This window comes from Bufo gargarizans, chromosome 7 (genome assembly GCF_014858855.1).
Source record: "Bufo gargarizans isolate SCDJY-AF-19 chromosome 7, ASM1485885v1, whole genome shotgun sequence".
Taxonomy (NCBI): Eukaryota; Metazoa; Chordata; class Amphibia; order Anura; family Bufonidae; genus Bufo; species Bufo gargarizans.
The window spans coordinates 180,199,131-180,218,494 of NC_058086.1; the positions used below are offsets into that span (position 1 = coordinate 180,199,131).

The 19,364-nt window shown below is 41.0% G+C and overlaps 1 protein-coding gene across 2 annotated transcripts in view; it reads left to right on the plus strand.

Annotated features, from left to right (window-relative positions):
- The window catches only part of PLPPR4 (phospholipid phosphatase related 4), a 153,678-nt gene extending 140,988 nt beyond the window's left edge, over positions 1-12,690 (plus strand). The window contains exons 6-7 of one of the 2 annotated variants that reach the window (XM_044302266.1): positions 8,506-8,679; positions 11,347-12,690. In XM_044302266.1, coding sequence (XP_044158201.1) covers positions 8,506-8,679; positions 11,347-12,690 — 1,518 coding nt within the window. The remainder of the gene's footprint in view (positions 1-8,505; positions 8,680-11,346) is intronic. The other variant, XM_044302267.1, reaches the window with a different exon arrangement.
- The last annotated feature ends 6,674 nt before the right edge of the window (positions 12,691-19,364 follow it).

Genomic DNA, 19,364 nt, shown 5'->3' on the forward strand with positions numbered 1-19,364 from the left:
TTCTCCCACAATGCTGTGCGGTTTATAGCTTCAGTTGGACCTGTGGATAGCTGGTGTTTGGATCTCGGCTGAGTTCCTGGTGCTGCTATAGCTTCTTGGAAGTTAAGTGTTACCTTTCCCCTTGTATTTTGGCTTTTCTGTGTGTTGCATTTCCTTGTTGTTTTGTATTAGGCCTTAGAGAGACTCTCGTTCATCCTTCCTTTTGGAGGAACAGGATGTCTCATTACTGTCATTAGTACCAGGGTCCTTTAGGGTTAGATAGGACTTTAGGTATTCCTGTGTATGACCTCACCTACCTCTGGGGTCTGTTCATACTGGTAGTCAGTCAGGGCTTTGATTAGGGTTTTCAAAAGGAGGTGTCCACCTGCTTTCCCTAGTTTTTAGGCCTTATTTCCTTTCCCCTTTCCCTCCTATGTTCAGTGTGGGGTTTCCCTCCTACACTAGAGCGTGAGACTACTACTGTAGCTGCACCCATGCCATCAAGTATAAGGAAGCACTGGCACGGGGCATATACAACAGTTAAGCTACCTTCTGCCTGCGCTTATCAGCAAGGCGTGCAACAGCAGGAGGAAGTAAAGGAGCCCAGCATCCATGTCTGCATGTAGGGGCAGCAGTGCAGGCATAACATAGTATCTATCCTCTTTTCTCTACTTTTATGAACCACTCCTGAGTCCAAAATTGTATCAGGAAACCTGATTATGTGGCCATACCCTTACAAGGGACCTTTACTGGGAAGGAAGGGTCATTCCTGACAATTTTCCTGATAATCTGCTGTGCAAAAGTGCTTTACTCTATCTATATATCTATCTATCTATCTATTGTGAGACAGTGACAGGTCTCACGCAAGGTAGAGGCAAGGAAGGGGTGGATAGTTCGGTCCACATCCCTATTCCACCACAGGAGAGACCAGCTGATAGTAATCAGGCTGGCACAAAGCACCTCCCAGGGTGTCAGCAAGGGGGGAGTGTGTTACCTGTGGACAGAGGCCTGGAGGCTCTGTCTCTGTGGTCTCAGCTGGGCAAGGCTGTGGGACCACAAGGCTGGGAAATAGCCTGGAGTTGGGTGACGAAGCGATGCCTGGGAGGGTCGCAGGGCTATAGTCAGGCGGACTACTAAGCCCCAATCTCCCACCATAAACACTGAACTGGAGAAAGTGGGCGTACTGGACTCTGTACAGCCAGGAGGCCGTGGGACATTGGCTGACAAAGCCGCATGGGTTCACAGGGTGTGAACTGTGACTTAGGCGAGTCAGGAACTTCATGTTTAGTTAGAGCCCAGCCGGGCAGGTGTTTATTTTGTATTATTTATGTTTGGTTTGCTGAGGCACAATAAATGCACTGTTTGGACCTGAAACCTGGTGTCCTGAAGACGATTCTTGCGAGAATGGCCCCCCCAGTACAGCGATCCCTTACACTATCTAATAACAGAAGAAAACAGCAGCACAGTTAGAGATAAGACGGTCGGGTGCAAAATCCTCAGGGATGACTGGCATGACTTCCACTGATGAATATAATAACAAAAGACGAGGCAGCGCTCCAAGTATGATAAATGGGTGAGGACTAGAGTTGAACAAACCCTTACTGCAAAGTTTGGGTTCGATCCGAACTATGTGAGTTCGGGTACCCGGACCGGAACCCAGACTTTTTCACTGAAGTTCGGATTCGGATTCGTTGTTCGGGTGATTTTATTATTTTCTATTATAACATGGTTGTACCGGAAAATAATAGCATTCTTAAGACAGAATGCAAAATAAAATGGCCATTGAGGGGTTAAAAATAATTTTTAAAAACTCACCTTATCCACTTGATCTCGCAGCCGGTATCCTCTTGTTTCTTCTTTCTGCAGGACCTGCAAAAGGACCTGAGATGACATCACCGCGCTCACCACGCGGTGAGCGCAGTGACGTAATATACCGATATAACCCATTTGTGGTCGGGGCACTCACGAAAGAAGGACTCCTACCTGCTGGCTAGCTAAAGCAGTTAGAGTTATGCCGAAACCGCGACGTCGAAGGGATAGCTGAAGGAGGCCATCCCCTTGTTGTGAAGCTGAGATTGAGGGTGGGTAGGGTGGGAGAGTTTGACACGTCGTTCATTGAAGGAGGGGCAGAGGTGCCATGATATAGGCAACCGTGCCCCTCCCACAAATACAGGCCAATTAATCGGCCTTAACACTTGTGGTCGGGGCACTCACGAAAGAAGGACTCCTACCTGCTGGCTAGCTAAAGCGGTTAGAGTTATGCCGAAACCGCGACGTCGAAGGGATAGCTGAAGGAGGCCAAAAAGAACAACAATTCCTATCATATCGCAAAGCTACAAACATTTATTCATAACACCAAATTCTGACAAGCAAGATTCAGGAATGTAGCGGCTGAAACAGGACGAACGCCAACGACCTAGTCTTTTAATTACATGTGCTGGAACCCGATTCCTTGAAGCGGCGGATGCCGCCCCTATGCAAAACGAATGCCCGGATATTGAGGACGGGTCCACTGCAAGATTAGTCAGTAAACACGAATATGAGTTATGAATTGAGGACCGGTAAGGTGAGTATTGTTGAATGGTAGCAAGGACTGTCGGGCGGCTTGTTTGGCAGAGAGGACAGAAGCTGTTGCAGCACGGGACACCAATGATGAGGTCGGGAAGAAAAACACCTGGGTCGGAGGGCCTACCTGAGAGGTCTTGGTGGTGAGTAGCGAGAGTATGAAAGCATCTCTAGAAGCCGAGAGCTGACTGAGAGTGACGTATCTGCTACTGTTAGCCGGGGAAGTAAACTCGGCCGGTCTCAAAACCCGTAAAAGGCCGGGTACATGGCAGCTTTTATTACCAAACTAAGCAGGGCACCGAATGGTTTTGTCTAACAAGTCGGAAAGGTCGCGGAAAAGCTGGCCAGTGACGGGTAGCCGGCGAGTGCGTGACTCGCAGTCGCTTTTCTCGAGACCCCTCAGAGTAGCTTTACTGGCATGAATTGAAAATAATGAACCTGACTGAGGGAAACTCATGGCTCTAAAATGTTGCACCCCTGCGAGGTAGGACTTGACCATGGTGTGGGATAGTTTCAGATTGGTGTGACAGTAACCTATGAACGCCAGGATGTACGGAACGAACTCGGTGTCACCTTGCGGACAAGAGTCCTGAAATCTCTGGAAGGCTCTCCAACCTGTCTGGTAGGCTCTGGCTGTATTGGGTGAGAGGGACTTGAGTAACAGTGACCGAGCGGTGGCGAGATGAGCGTCTATGGAAGGATTAGAGCAGCGTATGGAGGGACTAGGCTCCCGATGGCGTCTGCTTCTGGACAGATCTGTGAAAAAGGGGTAAAATTAAAACGAGATAACGCGTCGGCTGCTACGTTGTGGTTACCGGCTACATGTGAAGCTACGTAACAAAATTGGTGTTGTAATGACAGAAGGACCAGGCGCCGAAGAAATAACATGACACATGGAGACTTAGAAGAACCACTATTGAGAATCTCGATGACGGCTGTATTATCGGACATGAAGGACACAGTCTGACCTGACCAACTTTGACCCTAGGTATAGGACACTGCCACTAAGGGGTAGAGTTCAAAAACTGCTGAGGTACGGAAAACCCAGGAATGGAACTAACTTCGATTGGCCATCTGTCTGCTAACCAATGGTTGCCAAAAATAGCCGCGAAACCTGTATTGGCAGTGGCGTCGGACAAAATTACGGGAGAGTTGTCGGATATTGTGGGAACAAAGGGTGATGGTCAGCGGACTGTAAGTTCCTGCTCTCGTGTGTAGACTCTGGAAGGGCCACCACCCCGGTGTGGAAACCGAACCTAAACCCTGTGCTAAGGAACTCCACGAAGCCTGGGTCAGAATACCTGCGTAAGAACTGCTGCAACCGAACTATATTAACAACACACATGTAATTATTATCTGATTTTAATGAACAGACTACTTTAGGGTGGGCTCTGAAGCAGTTTAGTACATATGTGTAGCAAGCGACACTGACTGAAGTTACAGGATGCGTAGTTGAAATTATTACAAATCTGTGACCTGCCGAGTAGTTTGATGGGTCTACCCAGCTTGTCAACTAAACCAGAGGATCTGTGTGAATCGGACGGGCCGGAACAGGACCTGTAGAACTGGACCCCTCGCTTAAAACAGCCTTTTGACACCACACAGTAGAATGGTCAACTGAATGGCACAGGGAGCACGAAGGTGCCCTAAGCCCGGCGAAATGCCTACAAAAATCTCCGTATCAATGTTAGCCCAATTTGTGAGAAACTGGAACTGACTTAAAGTGGCAGCTGCCTTGGCCGAGAAAGAACAATGGTAGTCGTAGAAGGAACTACCACCATACATGTATCCCAACTCCGTTATCCTAAATAAATACAAATCAAGTTCAACATTCTCTCATTCAACATCAGATGGATTTGTGTCAGAGAATTCTGAACTGTGACCATGGGGACCTCTTCCTGCTGCTGAGGGCCTGAGTTAACGACCAGTAACCGGTATAACTCGGCCTTCCTAGCAGAAGCGGGATACGAAATACCCCTTCTGGACAACTCCGTCATCAGCCTAGGGACGGTCCAACTGCGAAGAGACGACACACTGCCCCCTTCTGACATCCTGGCGGGGTTCTCGTCGACCGAAGTCTCCACTATGTCTGAAGCACGTGACATATCCTGTGGATACAGTATGCACAAATCAAACCCTGACTGTCAACCGACACCGGGATCATGTGACGTAAGCTGTGAGTAGGTCGAGACCCATGCAACTGTGAAGAATACGAGTGAAAAGGGACGAGAGGACCTGAGCCAAGGAGAAGCGATAGCTGAACCTAGAACACCCCAGTGATTGATGAGTCTGACGGTGGCACAACTGACCCACCACCAGAAGGAGAGAAGAGGAATAGTAACACGACACAGCCACTGCCATACTGTACCCTGATGGTTGAACAACGTGCAGAATATATTTGAAGAAGGACGACACAGATCCTGGAATAAATCACATGTAAGATCCCTGCATACGACATACCGCCAGGCGTAGAGGCGTGCGCCCAACAATACGGAGATCCTCTAACTAGCACTGAACAAGTGTGACGCCCCTTCCCTAAAACACAACTCTATCAATCAAAAAGCATGTATTCTCTTTTTTCTTTTCTTTTTTTTTTTTCTCTTTATTTATTCCCCTTTTTTTTTTTTTTTTTTTTTTTTTTAACAACCCTAACTAAATCTCCCCAAGGTGGTCATAGCTCTGGTGGCCACTAGATGGAGCAAACACAGAGCACAGAGCCACGGACTGCACTGCCGGCAGTCACCACAAGAGGGAGCCTGCACCATCCAACGCTGCTCATGGACTGTATCGGCTCCAGCGGCCACCAGGGGGAGCCCACACAGTTACCAGCCACCTGTAGCTCGTGCAGACAGCAGAGGAGACCACAAGCAGGAACGCACGGGTAAGTGTGCTGCAAGATGACATGGGGCCAGTGCGGGCATAAAGGGGGGGGGGGAACCATGCTGCTGCCAAGGACCCTGCCTAACTAGTGGCACAGCGGCCTGTGCCAGACATTGAAGGGGGGGAGAAATTCGAATCGGGATCACGCTGACCCCTGCACCCTACGATTCATGTCACGAGGGAGCTGAAGCTGCCTGGCAGACGCTCCGGTGCAGTGTGGCTCCCCCTTTACCTAGGGAGCCGGCACTGCCGGCCGGACTTGTGAGATCGAGACTGCAAAGCGTGGCAGTCACTTACCTGATCCAGTAGCTTGCGCACAAAACGAACCTCTGAGAAACGAACTTCTGGGAGCTTGACCAGAGGCAATCCTCACGCACCGAACGAGGCCAGAGTTTGACACGTCGTTCATTGAAGGAGGGGCAGAGGTGCCATGATATAGGCAACCGTGCCCCTCCCACAAATACAGGCCAATTAATCGGCCTTAACACATATCACTGCAAAAGTAGGAAAACAAAAAAAGTCAAGAAATAACAAGAAACAAATAATAATATGACCGAACTCAAGTGTATAAACAAGGGTATAGACTGATGAGTCTCACCCTAGTGGTGAGCGTGGTGACGTCATCACAGGTCCTTTTGCAGATCCTGCAGAAAGAAGAAAGAATAGGATACCGGCTGTGCGATCAAGTGGATGAGGTGAGTTTTTTTTATTATTTTTAATCCCTCAATGGCCATTTTATTCAGCATTCTGTCTTAAGAAAAGAGTTCGGGTCCCCATTGACTTTTATGGGGATCCGGGTTCGGGGTGAAGTTCGGGTCAAGTTCGGGTCCCGAACCCGAACTTTGACCTGAAGTTCGGCCGAACCTAAACTTCCACGGGTTAGCTCATCCCTAGTGAGGACCCGTTTACTCCCAAGGCAACGTTTCAGCCCAGCACAATGAGGCCTTTGTCAAGAGTCTATCTATCTACTGTATGTATGTATATGCAGATTTTATATACAATAAATACACAATGTGAATGTTTTACAGATCGCCCAAGTCATTTGGAAGTCATTCTAACCCTGTTATGATGGTTCTGTAAAACAGCATACTTTGCATGTGAAATACTCAGAGAACTTTTGAAGCAATACAAAATCAGACATTGATTGACATGATGACAAGCTTTTAACTGTGTTGGAAATACATCTTTTTCCCTCCTACAGATAGAACAGCTGAAACAGGAGAACCAGCAGCCAAACCTTCTAACTATCAATTAATTCTTCATATTTTGCGTACTCCCACACATTAACTCACAGTGTACTGGAGCCAAGGCTTAAAAACTGCTGAGACATATGACTTACTAGATTGTATATATTCCTATATTGAATTCACTGCACTAGTCATTTCCATGGAAGCTGTTGCTGCTGAACAATACAGCCTCAGCCGACAGCCATACCCTATCACCTTCACATGGCATACAATATGCATAAATAGATTATAGTAAATTACTATAATCTATTTCTTTTTGCGACACAGGGGTGAGTCGCTGGGTAGAGCACCTATCCAGAGGTTTCTCAGTTTGGTGTAGCCACTGATCCAGTTTCATTAATATGCATAAATACGCCTGGATACTATTGCCAAAAAGGAATATTGGTGATATTTTTTTCCAGGACTCAGACCTCTGCCAATGTGATAATGATTACCTTTCCAGAGGATAAGTCATCATTATGAATTATTCAATAACTCCTTCTATTTTTGAAAGCATTCTTACTTTGCAGCATTTTGCCTAAAACTTTTGCACAGTACCTCATGTCCTTTTGTATCCAAAAGTGTTTTCTGTTATTTGTTGTGGGAAGAGTTGCCTCCTTTAGGCCCTCGTATTGTCACAACCACTTAAAAATTTGAATGCAGTTTTCGTTATAATCATCTCTTTTACATATAGTAAAGTACAAACTGTATTTCAGGGGGCAGAGAAGAAACAGTATATGGCAGCACACTGTTATTCATACAAACAATGGAACTAGGGTTTAGAGATTATTCTGAATTGCATCATTACTATACTTACTATACATGAAAAATGGAAGCTCTTTGAGCACATTTTTTTATCAAACATCTACCATCTACCAACATCAAGGTGGCTTTTGCCGATGGGTACCTAACACTAACAGAATTGCCTCTGCTGGACACAACTAAGCCTGAAAAATTCAGGGTTGTGTAGGTACCAGCTATATTTATACTCTGGTTAAAAGCCCTTGGCAGATGGGTGGGAGTGCTCAATCCAAAAGGAGGCAGCTACATTACTTTGATGTACCAGTCTAAACTATATTTCTGCATTTCAGGGGAGACAGAGAGTCAATAGTTGGGAACAGAGATGCACAGATCTGTTTGCCAGGTTTACAGCCCAAAGATTATACAATTTGCCAAAAACTGGCAAGTCATTAGTCCAAAGTTTCTCAACTAGTAATCTGTGGATCTATTGTGAGACTGAGCTTTCTTGGGTCTATCAGAGGCAATCCTTTTGAACATATATGTACAGTAAATGTTTTCACATTTAAAGAGGTTGTACCATGATTAACACTTATCACCTATTCATAGGGTCCTATCTGCCATGATAGACTGTGGTGCAATGGTCGAGCATGCATGCTGCCAGTCCATTTAAAGTCTATAGGAGCGCTATACTCAGCTGTCTTCAGCAGTCCATAGATACTGAATGGGCATTGTGCATGCAGAACATATCTTTAGTAAGGTCCAATAGGTTATTTGTGGCAATCTATCATGTCAAAGTCATGGCCCATCGAAGAATCATGTGGGACACTAGTAGGCCAGTTTAACTCTGCCTAAAGCCCTGGTCATGGGTTCCCTAGAAGACAGCAGTCATAGAAGCAGTGACTTTTACTGTATGGGATAGGAATTGTATTTCAGTCTGCTGAAAGATTGCCTTGACCAGTGGCTGCAGAGAAAATCTCTTCCAGAATCCAGCCCATTTGTGGTAGTAATCTAAGTAGGGTATTCCATAGGGTTTATCCATATAGAGAAACAGAGTGATGTAAATACTGCTGTACAAATTCACAATTATAATGCAATTATTTTCTTTACTCTACAGATGTATTTCAATGCAACACTTACAGATTCCTCTAAACTGCTGAAGCCATTGCTTGTGTTCTCTTTTATCATTTGTGGGATTATATGTGGACTTACTCGTATTACTCAGTACAAGAATCACCCAATAGATGTTTACAGCGGCTTTCTCTTGGGTGGAGGAATAGCTATCTATCTGGTAAGCAAAAACAATGGCATACCTATTTTAACATGAACAGATGTAGCATTCCTTAACTGGACACAGGCTAGGGAAGGTATCACGTTTGGAAGACAGTTTTCTGGTGTGGAAAAGTCCCAAATGTTGTCATAAAGTGCCATTTGCACCAAAATTAAAGCTTTTCAACACCACCTAATGGCTTAAAAGTGGTCATAGTTCAGCATGATAATTAGTTTCCTGCCAGATTTATCATTGCAACTTTTTTATATAGTTGCAAAAAGGTCTCAAAATCACTCCAGTGGTGGAGGGTGAGTGGTGTAGAAAAACTGGAGTAGCATTTATAGACAAAAATGTTAGGTTTACAGATGCATCATACTGAACAAACATCAAATTACTTTTGATAAATTTGGTGCACCTTTTGCAAACTCAAAGTCAAAGCAAAAGTGACTTGGAAAAGTTACACAGTTACATAGTTAATACAGTAGAAAAAGACATACAGTAAATTCATCAAGTTCAACCAAGGGATAAGTGAGGGTGTGAATTTTAGAAAAAGGTGAGTGGGACCCAGACTTCTACACATTTCTCAGAATTTTTTTTAATTTTAAGATATCATCTAAGCTCTTTTTAAAACTGCCCACTGTTCCTGTTGTGACCACGTCCAGAGGTAGACTATTCCTCAGATTTACAGTTCTCCCAGTAAAGAAGCCTTGACGCTTCTGGAGACAGAACTTTTTCTTCACCAGATCGAAGCAGTGCCTCCTTGTCATTTGAAGGGATTTTACATGGAACAACATTTAAATCGTAGCTACCCTTTCAACACATTTTGCACGAATCAATACTACACTGTGTATTGATGTCGAATACCAATATATGACTTGTGTCTGATATTTTGACCAATTTTCCCGTGTGCATGCTGTATCTATAGTTTGCTGTTCTACCAGAGCTTGTGGGTGGAAACTATATCCCATATTGTGCACACAAAAAGTAGAGAAGAATCTGCTACCTAGCTTTCTCTTGCTAACTGAGAAGAACCATATAAGACATTATAGAGTATGGACCTCTATTGATGTGAAAAAAACATTTGAGCAAAGATAGAAACTGTCTATTTAGCTGGTGCAGTCTCTTTGTCTGTGTGTGTCTCTACTGTCCTCCCCCTCCCCTTACCATAGACCACCATTGACATCTGTAACCTGATAGCTCTGTGAGCTGCCCCATCTCAATTATAGGAAGCAGGAATGGAGAGGAAAACAGCTGATAGCAGGAGAAAACCATTTTTCTTTTATTAGATATTTTACAACATTTCTTATAGTCACTTATACTATTGCAAAATTGTGTGGAAGTACAGTTACTACTTAATTCGTTAAATGTCAAGTTAACAATTGCTGCATCTGCTTATCTATAAATCTTGTCAATATATTTATATTTTACTTTTATATAATTTATGTTTATTGTTTTATTTATCTTTGTGCACATTGGCATAGTATATATTAGTAGGCAGCTGACGGCATATAAAAAGAAAAAAGACTTACATTTTTTTAATAAGATTAGGATATCAAATAATAAAACAGACTTCCAGTGAAATGATCTTGTATGAAGAATACATCATTTTATATGTACAAGTTTTGTGAATGAGGTTTTCTGTGTAGGCATTACAATATATCAAGTGGCGATACATATTTACTGTTTTTAAACAAGTTCATTCTTAAGTCATTCAGTATTTTTATTCTTTTTTAGGACCAGTTTTCAGCTAGGAAATCCTTTAAGAAAATAAAAACATTTTGTAGCAAAAGTTGTTTAGACCTCTTTTTTTTTTTTTTGCTTATTTGTTTTGTTGACTTAAAAGGGACCTTTCTCATTTCTGTAGACATGTCTGTTTTAGTCAATACTAGTACTGTATTCCCATTGAAGCACCGCTCTAGCGACAGCCCTCTACTTTTTATAATTTCTCCCAGCCTTTAGTTCCACAGTGCTAAACAGCACTCCTATCCAGAATGGCGCATGCGTACAACATCTTCACTGGTTGGGGTGAAAACCTAGATGCGCGCATGCGCAGTTTTGGACACAAGTGTAGTCTAGCGCTGTCAATCTAAAGGAAGGGGGCATAATGAAAAGCAGAGGGGCATCATTATGAAGCATCAGGGGCGGTGGAGTCGTGCTTCAATGCGAATACAGTACTAGTATTTACTAAAACAGACATGTCTAGAGAACTGAGAAAGGTCCCTTTTAAGTCAACAAAGCAAACAAGTCTAGGGGGTCACTGGAGCGGTGCTTGAACCGCATAAGCCTGCCTCCTGGTGCTCCAATAGTTAATTTGCATAATTTCAAATGTTCATTTTTCTCTGCAACCATACCACCAACAGACATAAGACAGGTATTGTTTTAATCAGTGTCATCAACCCTACCAATCTATATACATATAGCCTGGTAGGATATGATTGATCCGGGTGACAGAGCTGCTTTAAAAAATATATCTGATGTTGAGACAACCCCTATAATAAATCAAGTCAACCCTTATCATAGTTTGATATAGATTACTTTTTTCTTTCATAAGCCAAGTGGAGTGTTATTCTAACATTTTTTAGTTCTTATGTGTCTTTTTATATTACAAGCAGTTGCATTATTCTCTCTATGTCTTGTTTCTTTAAGATAATAGCAGTTTTCTTATTGTGTCAATGTTTAATGTTCCAGGGTCTTTATGCTGTTGGAAACTTTCAACCCAGTGAAGACAATATTCCACAGAAGCCTCCTCCTCCGCTAAGGGAACCATTAAGGTCATTAACAGACCTTAGTCAAGACACAAGCAGGATACTACCAGGGAAAAATGGCAGTAGCATTGATGGTATTTCTTCACATCCTTCTGAAAGTATATTAAATAGAAATAACCGTGAAACAGGCTCTTTGACAAACATTAAAAGAGCAAGTACTGATGTAGAAGTTATAACCCCTAGAAGTCCCATGGGCAAGGAGAACATGGTCACTTTTAGCAATACTTTACCCAGAGTCCATACCCCATCATTTGAAGATCCAGCAAGGAGAAATGCAACTATCCATGCATCAATGGACTCTGCTCGTTCTAAACAACTGTTATCTCAATGGAAGACTAAAAATGAAAGTCGTAAACTTTCTTTGCAGGTCATTGAAACCGAAACTGGACTCTCGCCTCAAAGAATAATAGAAATGAGATCAAGCTCTGAGCCTGTGAGGGTCGGTGTTAATGGAGACCATATAGGATCAGGAAATCCATATCTTAAATTACAAACCGGCAGTGTACCAGGATGCAATAATACAGGTATTCCTGGTGGACCTAGAGTTTCTATACAATCACGCCCTGGCTCCTCTCAACTAGTACACATTCCCGAAGAAACGCATGAAAATATCATGACTACATCTCCCAAATGTAGTTCTGCCAGATCAAAGTGGCTGAAGGTGGCAGAGAAAAGTGTTGCTTGTCGTAGCAATAGTCAGCCAAGGATTATGCAAGTCATAGCTATGTCAAAACAGCAAGGAATGCTTCAAGGTAGCCCAAAAAGCTCAGAAGGTAGTACTGTCAGTTGTACTGGATCAATCAGGTACAAAGCCTTGACAGAACATGAACCAACAAATATTGTCCGGATTGAAGCCCATCCTGAAAATAATAGGCCAATTATTCAAATGCCCTTAGAGGGTGAAGGAAGCGGATCATGGAAATGGAAAGCTCCCGAGAAAGGAACTTTGCGTCAAGCTTATGAACTGAATGACCTCAACAGGGACTCTGAAAGTTGTGAGTCATTAAAAGACACTTTTGGCACCACTGAAAGGAAGAGGAGCAACATTGATAATGACCACCTTCTTCATGGAATAACCACAATACGGGTGACACCTGTAGAAGGGAGCGAAATTGGCTCAGAGACTGTATCCATATCATCAAGTCGTGACTCTACTCTAAGAAGAAAAGGAAACATCATTTTAATTCCTGAGAGGAGTAACAGCCCAGAAAGCACCCGAAACATCTTCTACAAAGGAACATCCCCAACACGCACATACAAAGAATGAGAAAACAAAAGTTCCCACTTTTTTTCTAGAGTGTATTCTACTTTGATAAAGCTTGTGCTCTTATTAGTTAGGAGATAAAGCAGAAAACGATATTACATGTGCCAAAATTACAAATGGTCAGGTGGTGTCTGGATAAAGAATACTGACATGAACAATAGAGTATAAAAAACTTGTGCATAATAGGACAAAAGAAAAGCACAATGCAAATAAATTTAACCAATGCGAAGGAATAAAAGCATCATACAATCAGTTACATGTACGAAAAAGCAAATCCATATTGGTAGGAAAAGAGAAGGAAAGGAATAACGACACTTTATTTTATGAATGTGCCAATTCTGAAATGTTCTCATCCCTAATCTCAGAAATTGTTTCAATTGCAAAAAAAGCTAATTTTCTTTCATGTAAGATATTTACTTTTGCAGATTCTGAACTAACATGAAGAGATGGTGCTTGTTTCAAGTTTAGATAGCATATCTGCACAAGCAGATGATTATTCTGTAGTTCTTTTAACAGTTCTTCTGCTAGGACAGTAGTGACTGTCGTTGTACAGAATACGACATTCAGCTCTGTTATTGTGGAATAATCGCACTCGACTTACCAGAATTTTGTGCAGATCTGTCCTCACGGTTTACTTTGACAAAGTGTGGGTGTGATTCACTTACAATGGTATAACTGTTTTATTTTGTTGGCTAGTTCTTCTGTAACCTGCTTATTATTAAGAGTGCATATCATACTAAAGAAAAGGTGCTCAGAAGTGGAGACATCCATATGTTCTGGATGTCCTGCCACTTTCCATGATTGTTCCTCTTTTATAATCTCATAAAAAAACAGGGTTTAGGAAGAAGTATGTAAAAATAATCATCATGGTGACCTTCAGAGGTCATTGATTCCTAGGCATTACCCAATATAACATTTAGAGAACACTGCCAGACCAAACTGTAGAAGATGAAGTTATATTTTCTAAGTACAAATGTAAAGTTATATAAAAAAAAAATATCTAGTAATGTTAAAAATGGTAGCACATGTTTACAAAAAAAGTGGAAGTCAAAAAATGCAAAAGGAAAATGTTAGTGGTAAATACTGTGTTAAATGTGTGGACTTTGCTACAAAAGAAGCAGAATTGCGTCACAGTCGAGTCATTTGGATGGTAATGTTTTTACACTGAAGGTTTCTCTACCATACAGACCGTATTTTCACAGCTCAGACAATTACCTGTCAGAAGGTCAGATTGACATTGGTTGTATATCGAAAAACAAATTATTACAGACTACCACCGTTAAAACATATCCTTTAATTATATCCATAAATAAAATAAAATAAATCCATATAGCACTGCAAAAATAGGAAAACAAAAAAAGTAAAGAAATAACAAGAAACAAATAATATTATGACTGAACTCGGGAAGTGTATAAACAAGGGCATAGACTGATGAGTATTTGGGGTACTTTCCCTTAGTCTCACCCTATACATATATATATACAGACGTGGACAAAATTGTTGGTACCCTTTGGTCAATGAAAGAAAAAGTCACAATGGTCACAGAAATAACTTTAATCTGACAAAAGTAATAATAAATTAAAATTCTATAAATGTTAACCAATGAAAGTCAGACATTGTTTTTCAACCATGCTTCAACAGAATTATGTAAAAAAATAAACTCATGAAACAGGCATGGACAAAAATGATGGTACCCCTAGAAAACACAGAACATAATGTGACCAAAGGGACATGTTAATTCAAGGTGTGTCCACTAATTAGCATCACAGGTGTCTACAACCTTGTAATCAGCCATTGGGCCTATATATATGGCTCCAGGTAATCACTGTGTTGTTTGGTGATATGGTGTGTACCACACTCGACATGGACCAGAGGAAGCAAATGAAAGAGCTGTCTCAAGAGATCAGAAAGAAAATTATAGACAAGCATGTTAAAGGTAAAGGCTATAAGACCATCTCCAAGCAACTAGATGTTCCTGTGAGTACAGTTGCACATATTATTCATAAGTTTAAGATCCATGGGACTGTAGCCAACCTCCCTGGACGTGGCCGCAGGAGGAAAATTGATGACAAATCTAAGAGACGGATAATCCGAATGGTAACAAAAGAGCCTAGAAAGACTTCTAAAGAGATTCAAGGTGAACTTCATGCTCAAGGAACATCAGTGTCAGATCGCACCATCCGTCGTTGTTTGAGCCAAAGTGGACTACATGGGAGACGACCAAGGAGGACACCATTGTTGAAAACGAATCATAAAAAAGCAAGACTGGAATATGCCAAACTACATGTTGACAAGCCACAAAGCTTCTGGGAGAATGTCCTGTGGACAGATGAGACAAAAATCGAAGTTTTTGCCAAGGCACATCAGCTGTATGTTCACAGACGAAAAAATGAAGCATATCAAGAAAAGAACACTGTCCCTACTGTGAAACATGGAGGAGGCTCTGTTATGTTCTGGGGCTGCTTTGCTGCGTCTGGCACAGGGTGTCTTGAATCTGTGCAGGGTACAATGAAATCTCAAGACTATCAAGGAATTCTAGAGAGAAATGTACTAGCCAGTGTCAGAAAGCTTGGTCTCAGTCGCAGGTCATGGGTCTTGCAACAGGACAATGACCCAAAACACACCGCTAAAAACACCCAAGAATGGCTAAGAGGAAAAAATTGGACTATTCTAAAGTGGCCTTCTATGAGCCCTGACCTCAATCCTATTGAGCATCTTTGGAAGGAGCTGAAACATGCAGTCTGGAAAAGGCACCCTTCAAACCGGACACAACTGGAGCAGTTTGCTCATGAGGAGTGGGCCAAAATACCTGCTGAGAGGTGCAGATGTCTCATTGACAGTTACAGGAAGCGTTTGATTGCAGTGATTGCCTCAAAAGGTTGCGCAACAAAATATTAAGTTAGGGGTACCATCATTTTTGTCCATGCCTGTTTCATGAGTTTATTTTTTTACATAATTCTGTTGAAGCATGGTTGAAAAACAATGTCTGACTTTCATTGGTTAACATTTATAGAATTTTAATTTATTATTACTTTTGTCAGATTAAAGTTATTTCTGTGACCATTGTGACTTTTTCTTTCATTGACCAAAGGGTACCAACAATTTTGTCCACGTCTGTATATATATATATATATATATATTACCCTGCCTATAAACAGAATGGCTCCCCCGAGAGGGGTGATCCCGTATGAGGAACCTCCTAAATGCCCTAGGATGGCCCTGATGAGGGGAATGGAAGCCAACTATTATAGGTTGGTAAATAACAAATTAATAGCCATATTACCAAAAATAAAATAAAATTAAATATCAGAATCCTTTACCTCAGTGAACCAAATGTGTATAGTAAGAATAGGTGAAGAAGATAAAAACAAAAAAAAAAGTGTATAAGAAAAATTAGATCTCAAGTGGCTATATCTCAAAATCATATAAAAATAATGTCCCTGTTCCAATGCGTTTTGCCCATTCAATGCAGAAGGCTCATCAGAGGACCAAAATCAAATGTATATACCTAAATGGATGACCTAATCCCGCTTAGATTATTCAAATGAGCGAACATAAAGCGGACATATAATTATATATTGTCAATACTAAAATAGTATATTCCATGAGGTCATCAAAAAGATAGTCCTTGGTACTCATTGATCCTTCCCTCCAATTGAGATACAAAATATAACTACTATGCAAGTTTGCTAAGTCGTGATGTATATCAAGAGTATACTTGCGTGCCCCTGAGTATGATAACTCAGAAAAAGGACTCAGTGGTCACGAGTAGCCAAAAATGAAGATGGGGGCAGATGGAGGTTACGTCCACGATGGTGTAGTGCTAGTATACTCTTGATATACAGTACATCACGACTTAGCAAACTTGCATACTAGTTATATTTTGTATCTGAATTGGGGGGGGGGGGAATCTATGAGTACCTGACTATCTTTTTGATGATTTTTCTTTTCTTGCTGATATTTTACCATTGTGCCTCATGGAATATACTATTTTGGTATTGACAATATATAATTATATATCCACTTTATGTTCGCTCATTTGAATAATCTCAGTGACATTAGTTTATCCATTTAGGTATATACATTTGATTTTGGTCCCCTGATGAGCCTTTTGCATTGAATGGGCAAAACGGGTTGGGACAGGGACATTATTATTTTTATATGATTTTGGGATATAGCAACTATTGAGATCTAATTTTTCGCATACACTTTTTTGATTTTATCTTCTTCACCTATACTTACTATACACATTTGGTTCCTTGAGGTATAGGATTCTGATATATATTTTTTTTTATATTTGGTACTTTTGATTATTAATTTGTTATTTACCAACCTATAATAGTTGGCTTCCATTCCCCTCATCAGGGCCATTCTAGGGCATTTAGGAGGTTCCTGATACGGGATCGCCCCTTTCAGGGTGGCCATTCCGTTTATAGGCAGGGTATTATATATATAGGGTGAGACTCAGGGAAAGTACCCCAAATACTCATCAGTTTATACCCTTGTTTATAAACTTCCCGAGTTCGGTCAGATTTTTATTTGTTTCTTGTTATTTCTTAACTTTTTTGGTTTTCCTATTTCTGCTGTGATATATCAGTGACGTCATCGCAGGTCCTTTTGCAGGTCCTGCAGAAAGAAGAAAGAAGAGGATACCAGCTGCGCGATCAAGTAGATGAGGTGAGTTTTTTTTTATTATTTTTAATCCCTCAATGGCCATTCTGTCTTAAGAATGCTATTATTTTCCGTTATAATAATAAAGTGAAGTTCGGGTCCCTATTGACTTTAATAGGGTTCGAAGTCAAGTTCGGGTTCTGAACCCGAACTTTGACCTGCAGTTCGGTCGTACCCTGCAAACCCGAAATTTCACGGGTTCACTCATCCCTAATGAAGACCAATGTGGATGTAGGCCTGAATGAATGTGATGTCCATCTTATGTATACCTAACACACAGTTAATAGTGACCTTTTATTGGCCGTGTTGGTTAATAAAAAACATTTAGGAAAAAACTACCAAGAAAAATAATTTTGTCCCTTTTTGTCACATTCATACTGTATTGATCGCCATTTTGGGCATTGGAATATAAAGTGGCTCTAATTCATAGTTTTAAAAAGTTGTAATCTTAGTACAGTTTATCAGGTATGTGACTTTTTTCTACTCAAACTTTCCAAAGTCTTAAACATGATTTCTGATTGTTTCAGTAATCCCTGAAACTGTGCTCTTTACACGGACTTTGTTTGTGTAAGTCATTTTATACTTAAAGTGCCAAAACTGACTTTTTCTTCTTTTTTGTTTTTCTTTTATAGAGGGCGTAACATAATAACACTAATTGGTGAAACATCAATCTATAAAAAGATATATCAGTTGTTTCAAGTAAACACCTGCATGAATATTTGATAACTAAAATGCCTTTTGTAAATGTCACATTTGTTTACATTCTACTAATATCTTAATTTAGAAACAATCAAGTACCAGATGACATCTTTTTAAATTTCTAATTTTCTTACTTGCTAAATGGGGGGGGGGGGGGGGCACTGATTTCTTTGTGAGGCTGTGCTTTATTGAATAAAGAATATAAAATATGACTATGTTTTTCAACGAAAAAAAGATCTGTATGTAAAGTATTGTGTTTAATAAAATGTTATGCAAATGTTTTCAGAAATTAAAAACTTTGTAAATTGCTATAAATGTATTTTATCTAAGTAAAATCGATGCTACTGTGTGAATTTATTGTGTAAAACATCACAAAAAATAAAGATAAAATCTATGAGACCTTTTGTATTCCCATCTGTAAAATTGTTGAAAGAAAGCTTCAATTTGATGGGGTAATTCATTATAATTAAAAGTTAATGTGGCTCTTTATGTAAAAAAAAAACTAGTAAAACACAGCCAACGATTTGTGAACTTTTTTAACTAGGATCTGATTAACATTTCCATCATCAATGCAGTTATATCCCACAAACAACATTTATCACCTACCCCCTTCATGCACCTATACAGTAAATATACAGTAAATACATTTAATCCACAGCCAAGTCTACGGTGTGCTCCTAACACTGCTGCCAAAAGGAATTTAGGAGAGAGCAGTCAGACAAAGAACTATCTCCTTCCCCAGTCCTCTCGATCTTCAGCCCAGCTAGGTGCATGACCTCACATACACACATACTGAACAGTAAGCTCTGGAGAGGGGCAGGACTTAAGACCCCACCCCAATTTCACAGATCGAAAAGTACTGTTTTAGGAGTCCCTGCTCTGACTTCATTTATAGTTTAGGAGTCCCTGCTCTGACTTCATTTATGGTTTAGAAGTTCCTGCTCTGACTTCATTTATAGTTTAGGAGTCCCTGCTCTGACTTCAGTTATAGTTTAGAAGTCCTTGATCTGACTTTATTTATAGTTTAGGAGTCCCTGCTCTGACATCATTTATAGTTTAGGACTGGAGTCCGTGCTCTGCGAAATTTAAAAGTTGAGATAGAATAAAAGTTAAATATACAGGGGTATCCCCAAGCATTGTGCATACTCTCATCCCCATAGTACAGACTCCATGTATGGAGACAGACTGAGAGAAGGGACTTCTAAGCCAAATATGGAGTCAGCACTATCAGGATGAGAGTATCCCCAAGGCTTGAGGATACCCATGTGTCTTTAACTTAAAGAGGTTCTGCTGACTTCTCAAACAGC